We start from the raw sequence: 18,557 nt of genomic DNA on the forward strand, positions 1-18,557 counted from the left end.
CCTCTCAAATTAACCATAAAGATATGTTTGATAACTTGTCTCAGTTTGAAATAGAACATAAAGCAGTTTATCTAACAAAACCCACCTTTAGGACACAAATATTGTGTCGAGTAAAGGATTTATTTTATTCATTTTGGGTGACATGATAGTTTATTCTGGCACATATCCAGCAGGGTAGTTGATCTTGACATTGGCGGGACAGTTGGGGGTGGGGCAGCACTTCCCGGGGGCGGGGTTGTCCAAGTGGCAGCTTGGCAGCAGGTTCCAGCTCACACATCTGGGGAGGATAATGTTTTACTTTAGATTGGTTTTGTCATTAAGTTAAATTATTGTACCAAGGGTATTGCTTGATTAATTTGATTAAGATTTGATTAATATCATATGAGTATGCGAAAATCATAGGTGTTCAGGATCTCATTAATATGCAGGATCTTATTAGCATGCTAAGGTCATAGATGTTCAGGATCTCATTAATATGCAAAGGTCATAGATGTTCAGGATCTCATTAATATGCAAAGGTCATAGATGTTCAGGATCTCATTAATATGCAAAGGTCATAGATGTTCAGGATCTCATTAATATGCAAAGGTCATAGATGTTCAGGGATCTCATTAGCATGCGAAGGTCATAGATGTTCAGGATCTTAAGGTCATAGATGTTCAGGATCTTATTAATATGCAAAGGTCATAGATGTTCATGTTCAGGATCTCATTAATATGCAAAAGGTCATAGGATCTCATTAATATGCAATGCAAAGGTCATAGATGTTCAGATCATGTTAGATGTCATTAATATGCAAAAGGTCATAGATGTTCAGGGATCTCATTAATATGCAAAAGGTCATAGATGTTCAGGATCTCATTAATATGCAAAGGTCATAGATGTTCAGGATCTCATTAATATGCAAAGGTCATAGATGTTTGTTGCAAAGGTCATAGATGTTATGCGAAGGTCATAGATGTTCAGGATCTCATTAATATGCAAAGGTCATAGATGTTCAGGATCTCATTAATATGCAAAGGTCATAGATGTTCAGGATCTCATTAATATGCAAAGGTCATAGATGTTCAGGATCTCATTAATATGCAAAGGTCATAGATGTTCAGGATCTCTGTAATGGATGACTCCGAGAATTGTTGCTGTGTATTTACCTGGAATTGCACTCGTAGTGTCCTGTCTTTCCATCTGTGCAGGTGCAGCGATAGTCACAGCCGTCGACCCAAGTCTGACCCTGTTGGTAGGACTGGCCCTTGTACACACACACATCTGAAAATGTTGAGACATTTATAGCTAATGTAGCAGGGCGTAGAGTCACCCCACAGATGATATCCTCACCTTGTCAACCTGCTGATTGGTTTAACCTCTTTTTCTCATGTGGACATGGTGTCCGACTTCTGATCAGAAGGTCCGTGGTTCGAATCCCAGCACGGGACTTGGAAATTTTATGGCCGCTACACTAACAAGAATATAGAGAGGATATTGATAGAATTCAAAATAATTAAATACAACTAGTTTTATTCTTTTCATCTTAAATTTTAGCACTGAACACCCAACGTGAACAGGCTTTACAACAATTAGGCAGATCTGTTAGGCAACACCCACCCATATTTCAAACATAAATACTGTTTTAAAGTCTCAAACTGAACACACTAGCACCTAGTTGTCTCTCAATTCCAAGCTGAAAAAAACATTGGCAATTTATCCAACAGTCAATATATGATTACTGCCTTATTCAGAGATATATGTGATAAAAAACACTTTTTATAAATGAAAGATAAACTGTGAATGGAAACTGAGTAAAAGAATCTATTAATTCTAAATCTGAATTCTATCAACAAGAATCAATGAAATCACAAGTATTGACCATCCAGTTGCATGGGATTGTACAAATGAGAAAAGTGAAAATTGTTATAAAATGTTCTGTCCTAACATTACAAGGCGGATGTTGTGCCAATGGTGACAGGAGTGAAGGGTATAACGACGATTCAGACTCAGGAAGTGTACTTACTGTTAAGGTTGGGGCAGTTGGGTTTAGCACAACACTCGCCTGGCTGCTTCATCATCTGGCATCCAGCTGGAAGATTCTTGTAGGTGGCGCACCTGGAGCAGATACGTGGGACATATCAAGGGGAGCTTCAGTGAAGCTTCTTTAATACGGACTCTCGCTTTCCTGAAGGGGACGCTTCATATTGTATCGTTCAAGTACAGTGAAGCATCTTTAATATGGACTCTCGCTTTCCTGAATTGGAGACTTCATATTGTATGGCTCAAGAGCAGTGAAGCTTCTTTAATAAGTACTATCGCTTTCGTAAAGGGGAGGATTCAAATTGCATGTACAAGTACAGTGAAGTTTTTTTTAATTTGGACTCTCAATTTTCTGAAGGGGATGCTTCAAATTGCATGTTCAAGTCCCGTGAAACTTATTAATGCGGACCCAGCTCTCCTGATGATGATGTTATGAAGATCTACATATTTACAGGAACATTACTCTGTCGTAAGCATCAACATTTTGTATTCGGAGGGTCACATTACTTTCTACCGAAAGGAGACTCAGGAATAATTCCATATGTTTACTTTGTTCAAAATGTTTTGAAATGGATGTTTGCTGTTAGAATTCTTTAATTATGCCGTTCTCTAGAACAGTGTTAAATGTCTGTAAACACTGATATCCCTGTTTCATTGACCATCATGATTAACCTGAACTTGGCCAGGCGCTGCATAAGGAGTGGAACATACTCTCACTAATCCTATTGGGAGACTCTTCTTTAATTATGCCATTCTCTAGAACAGTGTTAAATGTCTGTAAACACTGATATCCCTGTTTCATTGACCATCATGATTAACTTGAACTTGGCCAGGCGCTGCATGAGGAGTGGAACATACTCTCACTAATCCTCTTGGGAGACTCCTCTGCAGTGTTATTCCACCTGTGATCTGTTGTACTTCAATGCATCCATAGTATAATGACGTGCAGTATATGATTCCTGGGACTGGGTACTCCACTAATAAGCGACTGTGGTTACAGTGTCTGATGTGGTTCATTGTATGGAAACCACGTCCAACGTTGCTGTTTCTGTTTCTTTCAGGAGAGCCAGTTGATGACAACTCAGTTAAACAACTCACAGGTTCATATGCACAAGGATTATGTCAGTATTAAGTACATTGATGGGTTAAGGGACTCCCTCCATCCATTTAGTTCACATGAGCGTACGACAGTAATTTAAGAGTACTATATAACATTACGCCAGTATTGATACTTACACAGACTGACAGAGGTATTTTCCAATCTGAGCACTGACACAGGTACAGTTTTTGTCACAGCCATCTGCCCAGGAGTCGCCTTCGTTGTATGTTTTGCCTTTGAAGACGCACACCTTGGCTGTTGAAAGTAAGAGAAGATGCACATAGTGCATGGTGTTGCTTATTGAATGTACGGTAATAACTATATATACTTTTCAAACAGTAGGTGATCATTACGTATACGTGATGATACGTGGTCTTAAAAAAACGATAGGCGTTAGACGACAAATATACATATTATATGCAAGAACGTTCATTTCTGTAAAACTTAACACCAACACAAGTCCTATAGTTTTCACATGCTGCGGGAAGGAGCGTCACGCACATGCGCACGGTGACATTCCTGGTTAGTCTCTGTGGGTGATTATTTCTGAAAATCAAGATACAGTCGAGTTGTCTCGATATTCATGGGACCAAGAAAAAATATCGACTTATCCTAACTTCGAGACATCCGACCTGGGCATATCATCACATATCTTATAGTTGTGATTTACTAGATTGCATTCATTGTTCGTGAATGAACTGTCGACATCGCGCGGCTATGCGTTGGGCGTTGAAAGACACTAGCTGAGATCAGTGTGCCCTGGCCAGTACACCTTATGTTTCACAGTCTGTGATTAGCACACCATGGAACTGGCTCCAAGAAACCCAATATGTTGCGGATTGATACCCATTAGGGCGGCCCAGATCAACAAGAGTAGAGAATTGACCTGAAACCAGGCTCCATGAGATCAACCGATTTACCACTGGATCGGTTATGGTGTCCAGTAGTGGTGGGAATTGGTTAAAATCTCATAACTGATGATTGGTTTATGACAACCGACCAATCATCGAAATAATTGGTTAGCGTCATTTATAAAATTTTCCTGGTTATGTTTCTTAATGCACAAAACATAAAGAAAAAATATGTAGTTCTTTCTGGGTTTTTTTTGGCAAATTTCACATCTTTACAGGATGACTGATACCTTATGAACATAAATTTCCCGGACTCTTTAAGATAATTTCACTCATGGCTTGGAATGAGCTAGTAGTGCTAATGCAATGTAACAGACAAAACCAACCTTGTGAAAAATATTGTTAATGCAAACAAGTGTTCCAAAATTGTTTGTGTTCGATTATGAGAAAACATGATCGATTTCTTGGTCGTTTACTCATTGCAACCAATCTTCGATTATTTCAATTAATCGGACCACCACTAGTGTCCAGTGACATCACTATGTCAGCGCGAACAGAGCCCCCATATTGTGACGGATCACTGGACAGTACTATGGGGACAACTTACTAACCATTATTGTCCCGTTTGATATGTGAGTAAGATGGGTGTTATGCTGCATTTAGCAATATTCCAGCAATATCACGGCGGAGGGCACAAGAAATGGGCTTCACACATAGAGCCCATCTGGGGAATCGAACCAGGGCCTTCGGCGTGACGAGCGAACGCTCTTACCAATAGGCTACCCCACCGCCCCTTGAGTGGGTCGAGGTTTTGTCTTTCAGAACAGCCACGCCTGTGCTCACCATGCTCAGACTGTCAGTGCTCACCTCAAGCAACAAACTAATTAGAATGCCAGGGACGGCTATGAGCTAAGTCGAAAGTACTTGTCTCTGAAATGATAGTGAAACGTGGACGCCATAGATAACACATGTTGGCGGAACTTGGCCAGGCGCTATAAGAGGAGTGTTACAGACTCCCACAACCCAATGGGGAGAGTCCTTCGCAGTGTGCCTCGTCCGGTGAACGCATGTTTGAGAAATCATGGCGATATTACGCATTACTGACCCAAAAAAGTCAACTTAGAATTTTCTCATTTTACCCATATCCTTTTAAGTTCGTGGGCGGACTTAAAATCTACTGCCATATTTTACTAAAGCTTGTCATGTGTTCCGAATTCTTTCATTACTATCATATTATATATCTATTACTAAAACTCATATTTCTCACAGGGGCGGTGGAGTGGCCCAGTGGTTAAAGCGTTCGCTCGTCACGCCGAAGATCGATTCCCCACATGGGTACAATGTGTGAAGGCGTAAACCTAACTCACTCACTCATGTTTCTTATATTACTGGGAGTTCTAAGTTATTATATTTGAAGGGTATACATGTTATATATTAAACTCATTGTAGTAATGGGTTCCAAACTGTTGTCTTAACGTACGTTTTTATACTAATATTACTATAATTATATTTTTGGTAACAAGAGTGAAATGTCTTGATGGAGCGTGATATGTATGTTGATATGTTACAGGAGAAGAATAAAGAGATTCCATAAAATGCTGACTACTTACTTGTTCCTGTGATTGCACCATTTGCCGCTGAAAAGAAATAATAAAAGTGTTATAATTGAATACGCATGCTCATCAGAACGCCATTGATCTACCTTCCAAAACCTATTCAGACACTATTTCCCATAATATGTGAACATGTAATTAAGTTCGAGAGCCTAATGTTGTCACTTTGGTTGTAAAATTATATTTATGGGGTTAAATTTACATTTTGGAGTATATATCTCTTTTCCAATCATTCTATATTTCTTCTTAAAATGTTTTGTGGTCTACATAGGCGGATCCAGAGGTGTGTGTGTGTGTGTGTGTGTGTGTGTGTGTGTGTGTGTGTGTGTGTGCGTGCGTGCGTGTGCGTGCGCGCGCGTGCAGAGGTGCGCACTCCCCCGCCCCCTTTTTGGTCCTGTAAGTATATTAAATGACTCTTGAAACTCCCGTGAAAACGAAGTGGCATTCCCCCCTTTCTCAAAAGTGTGCACCCCCCTCCCCTTCTCAAAAGGCTGAATCAGCCCCTGGTCTTCTCGTTTCTTGGCTTACTTTCACGTATTTTCCATTATATTCTAATTATTTCAATCTTTTTTTCAACTTTCGATTTCTTATTGATATTTTTTCAAAATTTCTGCTATAGTGTCCCGTTTTTAAGATGCTGCATAATTGAAATAACGAGAAAATTATGTATGTAAAGAGGGAAAATGAGAAAATTTAAAGAAATAAAAAGTGGCATCATTAGGCTTCCGTACGAAAGAATTTTTGGCGCACGGTGATCACGTCATGGCGGTTTTTGATTACAGTGGACAGACTGAGGAAGCTCGCGTGATAGATAAGAAGAATATATCCAAAAACGGTGGCAGTCAAGGTTGGAATTTGTCCCTAGCGACCTATGGCCGTTGTGAGAGGCGACATAGGCGGTCAGGCTCGCTGACAATAAGTGTGTGCCATCGTACCCCGAAAACAGGAGTCTTTGTCGTAACAGCAATCACTGATATGTATGAGACTCGATTTTACGAGGCTGAAGTCATGTATCTGTAATATGTTTGTGTAAAACAACAAACAAATAACGTACGGCATAAACCGCAGAAGTTTGCACAATTGTCCTTTGCCCATTGGGAATACTGGCCACCACAGGCTGCCTTCCCGTAATCCGGACAGTTGTTGAGCTTGTCAGCACAGCTCCCGCCAAGAGCGCTGGTAGTTTCTGGAAGTGGAAGTTACATGACGTTAGAGTGTCGATTGTAAGCCATTAATATGAATATTATCATAACAAACACACATGTGATACCATCCATATCAAGCGTATTATATACACACAGAACTCAGTTAAGCATCCACTGACATATCTCACGATTGAATGAGCCCCGATCTTAACCCTTTGGAGCATATCTGGGACATGACTGGTCGTCGTGTGCAACATAGGGATCCTCCTGGACAGAACCTGGCCCAATTGGAAGCCGTTTTACACGCGGAACAGACTGTCCCATCAGAGGATCAGAAGGCTGACAGGGGGTATGAGGAGGAGGGTGCTGGCTGTCATATAGTCACATTGAGTTTACACTCGGTATTGACCTTGAACCGTGTAAGAAACGAAAAATGACATTTTGAATGTTCATATTCACCAATAAATTCAACATTAAACATTCCAGGGCCATAGCTGTAGAGACATGGTTTCGTATGAAAATCAGTAGGTTTTTTTAAATTAGCAATTATCATAACAAAATCTAACATGGACTCCAATCATTTTGTCGTTTTTTTATGAGTCAAAGGATCATACGGGTCAGAAAAACTCATGTTTGTCCATAGTTTTATGTAGGTGCTGAAAACATATCATTGCAAAAATAGAGGGGTGCTTAATTGGGGCTGCTGTTTATCGTTACTTCTCAAACCCTCCACAGGGGTAATAGTTTCCGTAAACATTTAACATGTAACTGACTTTTGTTTGATTTCTTGTTTTCCGTTTTATGCTGTTTGCATGGAAACACACTTTAATTCGGAAGCGGATTCTTTTCTACATATGAATGGTTCGTGTTGTGTCACATATTATTATCATTAAGTCTCAATATCCATCGTTATTGTTTATCAGTATGGTTATGATAAGCTTCACTGATTGAGTTAACTCGTCATGCCAAAGATCCGGGTTTGATTCCCGATATGAGAACCACGTGTGAGATCAGTTTACTGGTGTCCTCGGTTACTAGAATATTGCAGAACGTGGCCTAAAGACCAATCAGCCAACAATCGGCGTTACTGATGCTACCATATGTATTGTCTTTGATTTATTGTAATACTTACGGCAAAGGTTACAGGTTTTTTGACAGTTAATCTGGGCGAACTCAACATAGGTAGAACACAGGTCACTTCCAAGGTCGGCACAATTTGGCAGCTTGTCCACACATTGTTGTGAAGAGGTACTGGTCTGTGGGCTTCCTCCTGCAGACATGTAACAGGAAGTGCCAGTGATTGGTATAAAGAACTAACCAGAGGAGCTCTTTATCATCAATGTCCTCAGAATTAGCTGTGATTATATAGATTGACTGTTATTAATGACGTTGCTTTGCACAATTGGTTTCCAGATCCAGTTTCTCACTGTGTAACCATAATGTTCACCGCTTGCCAGACACAACGGAATCTCTATTCTCAAATGCAACACTGATCCTTATAAAACATAATCTGAATTTGCATCATACTTTTATTTCTAACCTTCAAAAACCGCATCTTTAGCTGTAGCGGATATCATTACAACCTAAATCTCCACAGAACACAATGAGTATTTGGTAAGCGCTTTTGTAATAATCTCAATATATGTATATACATCTGATATATATCTGAAAGCATGAGTCACGGGGACATCCGGGTCAATCGTCGGGTCTAGCCATTGCCTACCGCTGGCATATAAGGGTCACCTAAGAAACGGTAGCCAACGGCAATACCCTTTTCTTGTAGGTGACCGGGGAAGTGGTAGTGGAACACACAGTGGCGTTGTATATGTTACAGTAAATATGTACAACCAGTAAAATGTATATTTACTGATTCCGTCAGAGATTATGTATATTTACTGATATTTTCTGGGAATATACATATTTACTGAAATCTACATTGATTCATTTTACCTTTGCTGACATCAAGATCTAAGAAGATAGGACATATAAACAACGATTTGTTTGCTATATATATACTTACCACAGTAGGAGCGGTAGGGTAGCCTGGTGGTTAAAGCGTTCGATCGTCACGCTGAAGACCCGGGTTCGATTCCCCACATGGGTACAATGTGTGAAGCCCATTTCTGGTATCCCCCGCCGTGATATTGCTGGAATATTGCTAAAAGCGGCGTAAAACCAACCTCACTCACTCACTCACTTACCACAGTATCCACAGCAGTTAGCCTGTGCCCACTGCGTGTATGATGAACAAACGTCTTTCCCATAGCTCGCACAGTTCTGGAGTTTGTCTGTACATGCCTGGCGCTTCACGATCAAGCCTGATGCACAAATAATAATTATCATAATGATGATAATAATGACGATTATGATAATGAAGACGGTGGTGTTTTAAAATCCATTTATGCAGCCCGGATCGAGTCACAAAATGAATGTTTATGACACAACACTGTTCTTACCCGTTCTTTAAGATAGTGTGAACTCAAATTTCATTCTGAGCTTACTGGCGAGTAAACTACCCAAATTGCCTAAAGATTCGCTAAGGGGTTTACAGTCATTTACCATCTCATTCTACCGGGTACCCATTCACAGCTGAGTGAACAAAAGAATATTTCGCTTGAGGAGATAACACATGTAAGCTGTAGAAGGACCCATCTGACAATTCTCAACAAACCGAATTGCTTTGTAGCATTGTCACTCACCCCGTGTCGCCACACATTCTCACAAGGCTATGTACAAACCAAACGAAATCAATAATCCTTCCACGGATTTTACTGTGAAGACACGAAAGGTATACCTTTTCAGTAAACTCAACCAAAGTGTTTTATAAAACCCAGATTGTATTCAGGGATAATTGGAAGGCTGGGATACTAAAGGTCAATGGAACAGTTTAGTGTGACCTTTAGTGGATCCTGACTCTCATCACTAACGTAGCCACTTCCAGGCGAAAAATAAATTTACATTTTCTTTTTAAATTTCTTTCGACTTAACCGTATAGCCTAGTGGTTAAAGAGCTCGCCCGTCACGCCGAAGTTCGAGTTCGATTCCCCTAATGGGTACAATATACCAAGGCCATTTCTGCTGTAGCCGTGCTGGAATGTTGCTAAAAGCGGCGTAAAAAAGTATTCACTCACTTTTGATACTACACTTGTCGATAAGAGACGAGGTTCGATTTTTTCCTTCGTTTATCGGTTGATATATATGCTACTTAAAGTGTGATGTTTTCTGTAAATGATGTTTAAGATGTGTTTGAGTGTAGAAAATACCAATAACCATTTGGAAGTGACAATGCCAAGCCAGATACCAATCATTGCAGTGCGAGATAAAGCGTGTCTTGTATCCATTAACCGTGATTAAAATAGACACCAGTAAAAAGTTTAACATGAGAAGCAAACAGATTCACTTGACATGACATTCAGTCTCATGCATAGTTCGTCTGGAAATAGGTTGTCAACTGGTAGCAGTTAAACATTTCGAAAGACGAGAACGACAATTATTTCAAGAGACTACTCGCCAAGAATCAAAATCCTAAATAGACATTAATTCTTTATAAAATGAATGAATAATTTAGGATTTCATCCCTGAGAAAAATGTAAATAATATCAACGAGTCTGCTCAACATGAGACAAAAACAGTAAGTAGCGCTACCAAGATCAGCTGATCCTGGTATGCTTAAGGGACGCAATTCTGATCAGCTTCCGCATTTTAAACGACGTGCACGCTTTGCCCCAAATGTAATTTTAATGAAATTAATTATTTTTTTCTTAAATAATAAAACGTATCCTTGGTTTCAAATTCAATAGAACGCTGACAAATATCCATTGAAAACACTAAAGTTAGTAAGAATGGTTAAAGTTCGTTATGTACTTACCCGATACGGAGGCTAGTAAAGACAGAAATATAACAAGTTTCGTCATGGTTAATTGTAAGAGATGACTTGAGTGTTGCAGTGGATGAGGGGTGTCCGCGTTGGGTTATATAGCGATGCTCCACCTACCACAGTGATGATAAAGAGATTAGTTACAGATCCTGACAAGTCACCCCCGCCCATTTTGTATGTTCACCCCCATTGTTTGCCCGGAACTACCCCCACAAGCTGTGATTCACTCACTGATAATCACCCCCAGAAGCTGTTTGCAACAACGTCATTAGAGAAATGGAAAACTGACAAGTCCTGGAAGAAAAACAGGGTAGATTAGAAAGAGATTAACTACCCGTGGCGGTCCACCTTGTCTAATAGATGAGTATACTCCAAGTCATCATGTTTATTTCGGATCCCAGTTTCGGTTAAAAAATGAACCGAAAACAAAATTCCTTCTAATTTTAAACTTTCCTGGTCTGTTACGTGATGTCTCCTTGTGAGAAGAAAAATGAGTTAGTCGGAATAAGCCAATTTCCACATGATTGAGTATGGCTTTACGCCGCTTTTAGCAATATTCCAGCAATATCACGGCGGGGGACACCAGAAATGGGCCGCCATGACTTTACTGCATCGCTATGTTCCTTCAGACTTGGGTCGGTGGGGTAGTCTAGTGGTTAAAGTGTTCAGTCGTCACACCGAAGACCGGGGTTCGATTCCCCACGTGGGTACAATGTGTGAAGCCCATTCCTGGTGTCCCCCGCCGTGATATCGCTGGAACATTGCTAAACCGGCGTAAATCCATACTCACTCACTCACTCACTCACAGTGAGTGTCATTGGTTTAATTTCCTCCACAATCACATTTCTCTGATTTGAGTGAATAATGTGAGTTTGGTTTATCGGAGTTAACGGTGCTACATTTAAGTAACATTCTTGTGCACCAGCTTCTTCTGTGGGGAAAAGTCATAAGCGATGCAGGCCTTAAGTCTTACCACTTTGGTTACCCGTGAAGATCCGGGTTAGTACCATGCTTGTCGTAAGATCCCGTGGTCTGACTTTGTTGACGCATGTCATCGTGTTATCGTGCTCGATGCTTATGATGTCGATCTTTGGGTTGTCTGGTGTGGAAATATACAGACATTCGCCATATTGCCTGAAGATTGCTGTGTGGTTCGTTAAATAGCAATCAAAGTTTGGTGAATACGCTCGAATCTGTGACTATTGGTACCTTGCACTTAAATGATTAAACTCCCCACTGTTTTAAAGAGTTAGTAGCCATTTTTAGATGTGCTGCCATCAATGTTTAATGAATGTTATTATTTTAATCATTGACGACAAATAATTAGTAGTTAGAAATCTTGAATTGTAGCAAAGGAAAACTTAACTAACAATTGGGTTTCAATTTTTGAAAATTACATAATTGAAATCTACAAGACGTGATATTTTCACAGTCAGACATGTGTCTGTTATATGTTCCGAGAGTATCAAGAAAAAACAAACACAGCTGTTCATAGTTCATGGAAATATCACTAGTAACACATTGTATCAGACATGTGAAGATCCGGGTCAGAATTGATCTTCAGCAACCCATGCTTGTCGTAAAAGGCGACTAACGGGATCGGGTGGTCAGGCTCGCTGACTTGGTTGACACATGTCATCGTATCCCAGTTGCTTAGATCGATGCCCATGCTGTTGATCACTGGATTGTCTTGTCCAGACTCGATTATTTACAGACTGCCTCAATATAGCTGGAATATTGCTGAGTGCGGCGTAAAACTACACTCACCCACTCACTATATTTTCAAAGAGTATCAAGAAAGAAAAGAACCTATGTTCTTAGTTCAGTTATAGCTTATTGTATAAGATTCCAATGTTGGGTAGGATTTGGTTTCGGTCACAATGAGTGGTTTAGCACAATGTCTGGTGTATTGGGGTAAGCAAAAGACTCGGGTGATATTTTTATTCTATTAACAATAGAATACCATATATTTTTCCAATATAATTTTTCATTAAGTTGAGTTGAGTTGGGCTTTACGTCACATCGGCATTATTCCAGCAATATAGTGACGAGAACCAGTCTGCATTCATAAACATCTTATTATTTTTATAAAAGTCCCTATACATCAGTACAAGCTGCACATATGGAAACAATTACGAATATATTTTATCATTACATTACATTTTTATAAACATAATGGATATTGCAGCTGGTTGCGACAGTGTGACCATTTAAATCAGAGGTCCATTACGTCATCGCCTGACATGCCTATCTATCGTGCTGCGCTCATGTTGGTATAAATCAGGAGCCGAAGACGGAATCTAGGTAGATTACAAAGTAGTTCTAGCATGGCGTTAGGTATAATCGCCGTGCTGTCGTGCTGCCTCGCCGTGTCTCTCGGCGCCGATGTTGTCAGGCAGATCACAGGTTAGTTAGGTGACGTCACCTACACGTTAACTTACGCCTTGGGGAAAATTGCTGTTTGCGAGTGTCGCATATACTGTACAATTAAATGTGTATCTGACAAGGCTTGCTATCTCTTGTTAGTCATTGTAAAGCTATGAGGAGTTGACGATATTAATTGTCACTTAATTTCAGGAACGTTCTATCTTCAGGAGTATTTTAACAAGATAATGGGTTTTTAAATCGATTTTTAACACTGATGAATTCATTTTGAATTGATTAATTAACGAGTTGTTCCGAACTTAATGATTGTAAATTCACCTCTAATTAAGGTAAGGCCTCCGGGCCATTAATGTTACCTGATTATATGAAGTACATGTGAGTTCATACCTGTTCCACCAACATACACAGTGTATTGTATCTAAATAACGGTAGTTTGTACACGAGAGCAATGACCGTTCTTAAACCCACAATGGTGGGGTGGGGTAGCCTAGTGGTTAAGGCGTTCGCTCGCCACGTCGAAGAGCCGGGTTCAATTCCCCACATGAGCGTAAAACTCACTCACTTAATCACTCACTTACTACCCGTGAAGATCCGGGATAGAATAGGTCTTCAGCAACCCATGCTTGCCCTAAAAGGCGACTATGCTTGTAGTAAGAGGCGACTAACGGGATCGGGTGGTCAGGCCTGCTGGCTTAGTTGACACATGTCATCGGTTCCCAATTGCGCAGATGGATGCTCATACTGTTGATCACTGGATTGTCTGGTCCAGACTCGATTATTTACAGACCGCCGCCATATAGCTGAAATATTGCTGAGTGCGGCGTAAAACTAAACCCACTGACTCACAATGAATCTAAACTGAAGTACAAAAGAAAGTACACAGTCATTGTACATATTTTAAAAAGGGTTTTGATTGTGAATGCAAGTCACAAACAGTGTGTACATGTTGTCAAAACACCACAGATAGCGAACCCACTTGAATACCTTGGTGCGTCTTAACTTTTAATCATAGTTAAAATATCCTGCAGACTGAACATGATACTTTGTGTTCTTCTTTAATGTGTGATAGATTATTTATTTACAGTATGTACATTTGCGTAAATTAATAAAGGCCGTTATGTTTCGAGAATATTTTCAAATACATGATATACACTTCATTGGACCCGTGAAGTTCTGGGTTAGAATTGATCTTCAGTAGCCCATGCTTGTCGTAAAAGGCGTATATCGGTATCGGGTGGTCAAGCTCGCTGACTTGGTTGACACATGTCATCGTATCCCAATTGCATAGATCGATGCTCATGATCACTTGAGTGTCTGGTCCAGACTCCATTATTTACAGAGCGCCACCATGTACGGCGTAAAGTTAAACTCACTCACTCACTACACTTCATTGGAATCTTACACCTTACCTGAGAGAACATAGGTAGCAATGTAATGGTACTCTCGAAAACACGTAGACCAGCCTAATAACCACCGTGGTTTATATCCCGTTGTTCCATTCAAACATTCAACTTACCACAGACATGTCTAGTGTACAATTGACATTCGTACTTCAAACTCAAGTATCTTACATTCCTTGTTTACACCCAAGTACATGTATCTAGTTTACATCTTACATTCCCACATGTCATTGTATCTCAATTGCGTAGATCGATGCTCAGCCATATAGCTAGAATATTGCTGAGTGCGGCGTAAACCTAAACTCACTCACTCACTATCTACTTGAATGTTTCAGTCTGCACCTACAAGGGCAAGACTTACCAACAGGGGCAAAAATGGACTGAGGGCTGCGAGCAAAGCTGCGAGTGTGTCGACGCTTCCAGGGGATTCTACAAATGCAAAGCACTGTGAGGGTCTGGCAGCAGCTGGAACAATATCTGATTATTGGAACTGGCAGCTGGAACAATATCTGATTATTGGAACTGGCAGCTGGAACAATATCTGATTATTGGAACTGGCAGCTGGAACAATATCTGATTATTGGAACTGGCAGCTGGAACAATATCTGATTATTGGAACTGGCAGCTGGAACAATATCTGATTATTGGAACTGGCAGCTGGAACAATATCTGATTATTGGAACTGGCAGCTGGAACAATATCTGATTATTGGAACTGGCAGCTGGAACAATATCTGATTATTGGAACTGGCAGCTGGAACAATATCTGATTATTGGAACTGGCAGCTGGAACAATATCTGATTATTGGAACTGGCAGCTGGAACAATATCTGATTATTGGAACTGGCAGCTGGAACAATATCTGATTATTGGAACTGGCAGCTGGAACAATATCTGATTATTGGAACTTGTCTGTTCAGTTAACTGAATATAGATTCGGATATAACAATTCCTAATCCAAATTCCAGTGGTAAAAGTGGTAATTGATCTTATAGATCCTCTGATGTCTAGCATTACTCCCGCTGAGGTCAATTCGGGTATGTGAACATTATTCTCATTTCCAAGTGACAATCGACGTTTCTGTTCCTCCTCGATTATCGGCGTAAGGTACAGCATTCGCCAAGCAGAGTTGCGTGCCTTGGGTACACCAGAAGCCTATGTTCCAGATTCACGTTTCTAGGGTTATCAGCACCAAACCCGTGCACGTGGGGTTCACAAATATGGTAAACATGGAAGACGTGCAACACTTCTTAGTCTCACCCCAAATTTACAAGCTAAGCTGGCAATCCCCGATAAAGCGGAGTGTAAATCCCTCCTTCAAGCCAGCAGGTCCACTGACCTCTAGTCAGGAGTGACACAGTGATCCCCGAAGGATAGGTTTAAACAATTATCTTATCTGCACCACTGCTGTGACAATAAAGGTGTCCTTGCTATATCTGTATGTATCTATGTATTTTAGCTCAGTGTGAGAAGAAATCCCGATAAACAGACGCCCGTGTGAGTTAACGGGATGTGACTCTATTTCTTCCCCCAACCACGTTAACGCATTTAACTTTTAAAACTTAAAATTGAGATAAGGTATTTGAATTTGATTTAAATAGGTAGACTTAAACATGAATTTCAGTACGGCTTGGTTTTTAAAATATTTTTCTTGAACGCATTTTGAACACGATACCTGCATCATACAGAGGTTAAGACCTCGTAATTCCGTACATGTGTATGTTAAATCTATCAGAATATGTTTGTAAAAATAAAATATGTATATCATAATTAATATCTTCGTATGAAAGAAAGATGCTTTGATAATATCAGGTCTATGAATGGTTTCATAGTAGGTTAAGAATAGGAATATATACTTAATGAGATTCAATTTTCTCGACGTAGACATTATTTTGAACATGAAATACACGTAAATGTGATATTTGTTTGTTCAACCAATATCATCTTATCTTTAGCTTTTATAAACATATAAACTACCGGGCAAAAGAAAACAACCCCCAAAACGCTGGTATAGGTTTGAACTCAAGCAGAAAGCATTCGCCAAAACGCAACATGGTCCCGATAACAACGCAGCTGTCGGAAAACTTGTACGAATCGTGCATTTTTCAAAACGTGGAAAACCAGGCGCGTAGCAAGCCAATTTTTCGTGTAAGTCCGATAGATTGCAAAGCTTTATATTTAGATAGTATTGAGGGCTTGCCTAACCTTTTTAGGAAGAATCATGTGTAAGCCAGGGCTTTTTTTATAATGGTTGCTACGCCCCTGAAAACATATATGTTGGATGTTGCACAGAGCAAGCATGCAGTAACAAAAACAACAACACGAATATGCCAAGACGAACTGTTCGTCGGTGGCAGCGACGTGACGGGGAGAGAAGGCTCTTTACATATGAAAGTCGGTTCAGCCTGTTTGGCAGAGTTCGAGTTTTTCATAGTGGACAGCGACTGGCGCCAAACTGGCGTTCAAGAAGTTCATCCGTAGAGGGCGTCATGGCGTGGGACGGCATTTGTGGCCAGACAACAACAAGACTGGTTCTCATCCGAGTAAATCTGAATGCCTAGCGATACAGGGATGAAGTGTTCAGACTTTTTGTGGGGCCCTTTTATTCGACAACAGCCAAGAGGAGTCATGTTGGAGCACAACAACGCAAGGCCTCACCGCCAGAATTGTTCGAGAATACCTGCACAACGTTAACGTCAACGTAATACATTGGCCAGCGTTCTCCAGACATGACCCCCATTGAGCATCTCTGGGATCATCTTGACCGTCAGCTGAGACAGCGTGTACCACCTTGAGCAATCTGACGGGAACTTGAACAGACTCTCTTGGACTTATGCAACAGGATTCTTGCTGACGTCATCTGCCGACTGAAGACGTCAATGAGGAGACGTGTGTTGGCGTGCATGGATGCCCAGGGTGGTCACACTCGCTATTGATGACACGTCTATCTCATTATGTGAATCTGTATGCACTATTTGAATGAACTCTGATTTGTGTAATTTCTACTTTTGACCCCTTGACGCTTCCTTAATGAATTAGGGCAAATGCCAGACCACCATTACAATGAATTTTGAGTCAAATTATTAGAAAATGATTTCTCTTTGTAACATAATTATCACAAATCTAACATACATCTCCGTTTTTATTTTATGGTCAAGTGAAGTCGGTGAGAATTTTCTTTTGCCTGACAGTTAAGCATTCTTGGAGAAAAGTAGCATATGCAGATATGGGTATTATCTTTCGTTGGAAGAATTAATTTTCCAAACAGCGTCTAACTGATCTTTTACCTATTTAACATATCCGAAATATTTTACTGATATGTACATGTATACATATGGCTGAGATTGTTGGAATATTCGGTGTCATTGTTTCCTTGACATCATCATCCAGTTGTCAAGTCTTCCTTCTATGTCCATTAATATTTCAGCAGCTCTAGCCTATATTTCAAAACTAATGATTTACAATCGGCCATAACCTTTTTACGAAGATTTCAAAGAACGCCAAATGATGCTTGCTGTGAGATTGTTTGGTCAGGTTACAGCAATCAAGGCCTTAGTCAAGCTTCAATAGGTTTATGGTAGACATATGAAGGACATTTACAAATTTGACTCATCACCGACAAAAATAAAGTTTGATGCAAATGCCTATTTTGTCTTACAATACATGTTCCCGTGTTCAATTGAACAATTGGTTTGCCTTTGCGAGTGTTTTTGACGATGGGGCAGGATACGCTCATTATTGTGAAAAATGGTAGTATTATAACTTATAGAGATTCATAAACACATAAATTTGTCGTAATTGTACAAAGGATTTGATTATTAATGTTGCTTTAACTGACAGATGCCAAGTTTATAACAATCTGCCTCCGAACTGCCCCCTGACGAAAGCTCCTGGGGAATGCTGCGGCAAGCCATCTTGTCACTTCACCGGTACTGGCGGCGTATCGACAGGCTCCGGACAGGGACAAAGTAGGTTTTCTGGAGTTTACGCCGTTGTTGATTTGAGTCTTCCATTTAGATGTTGACTCTCGGACTCTCCTGACACATGCACAGCCGCCGAGGTAGTGGCGTTTGATATTTCTGATCTGGAGGATTTATCTACACACTAAGGAAACTAAACTATACATCAGCCTCTGAACTTCTTTGAAAGGACCCGTGAAGGTC

The 18,557-nt window shown here is 40.3% G+C and overlaps 2 protein-coding genes across 19 annotated transcripts in view; one reads left to right on the forward strand and one right to left on the reverse strand.

Annotated features, from left to right (window-relative positions):
* Positions 1-118: 118 nt before the first annotated feature.
* Positions 119-6,865, reverse strand: LOC124260310 (CCN family member 3-like). Its single transcript, XM_046694588.1, has 7 exons — positions 6,859-6,865; positions 6,643-6,774; positions 5,586-5,612; positions 3,262-3,379; positions 1,997-2,100; positions 1,152-1,266; positions 119-277 (listed from the first exon to the last, which is right to left on the reverse strand). Exons 1-7 carry the CDS (start codon positions 6,863-6,865, stop codon positions 151-153), a joined length of 630 nt encoding a protein of 209 aa, XP_046550544.1. The 3' UTR covers positions 119-150.
* Positions 6,866-12,860: 5,995 nt separating this feature from the next.
* LOC124260375 (putative per-hexamer repeat protein 5) overlaps positions 12,861-18,557 on the forward strand; it is a 28,994-nt gene continuing 23,297 nt past the window's right edge. For 17 of the 18 annotated variants that reach the window (XM_046694684.1, XM_046694668.1, XM_046694669.1 and 14 more), the window contains exons 1-3: positions 12,861-13,016; positions 14,731-14,842; positions 18,235-18,362. In XM_046694684.1, the coding sequence (XP_046550640.1) occupies positions 12,938-13,016; positions 14,731-14,842; positions 18,235-18,362 (319 nt within the window). In that variant the 5' untranslated portion in view covers positions 12,861-12,937. Of the gene's footprint in view, positions 13,017-14,730; positions 14,843-18,234; positions 18,363-18,557 lie in introns of those variants that run through there. The other variant, XM_046694686.1, reaches the window with a different exon arrangement.

The sequence above is a fragment of the Haliotis rubra genome, unplaced genomic scaffold (assembly GCF_003918875.1).
Source record: "Haliotis rubra isolate DU_JTF1 unplaced genomic scaffold, ASM391887v1 Scf76, whole genome shotgun sequence".
In the NCBI taxonomy this organism is placed as follows: domain Eukaryota; kingdom Metazoa; phylum Mollusca; class Gastropoda; order Lepetellida; family Haliotidae; genus Haliotis; species Haliotis rubra.

What these genes read in the sequence shown, in the direction of transcription:
- LOC124260310 (XM_046694588.1), bottom strand. An exon ending in AAACTTCTGCGGTTTATGCC is followed by an intron (nt 5,613 to 6,642) that starts GTACGTTATTTG and finishes ATTTCTTTTCAG; the next exon opens with CGGCAAATGGTGCAATCACA. An exon ending in TGGTGCAATCACAGGAACAA is followed by an intron (nt 3,380 to 5,585) that starts GTAAGTAGTCAG and finishes TACTTTCAACAG; the next exon opens with CCAAGGTGTGCGTCTTCAAA.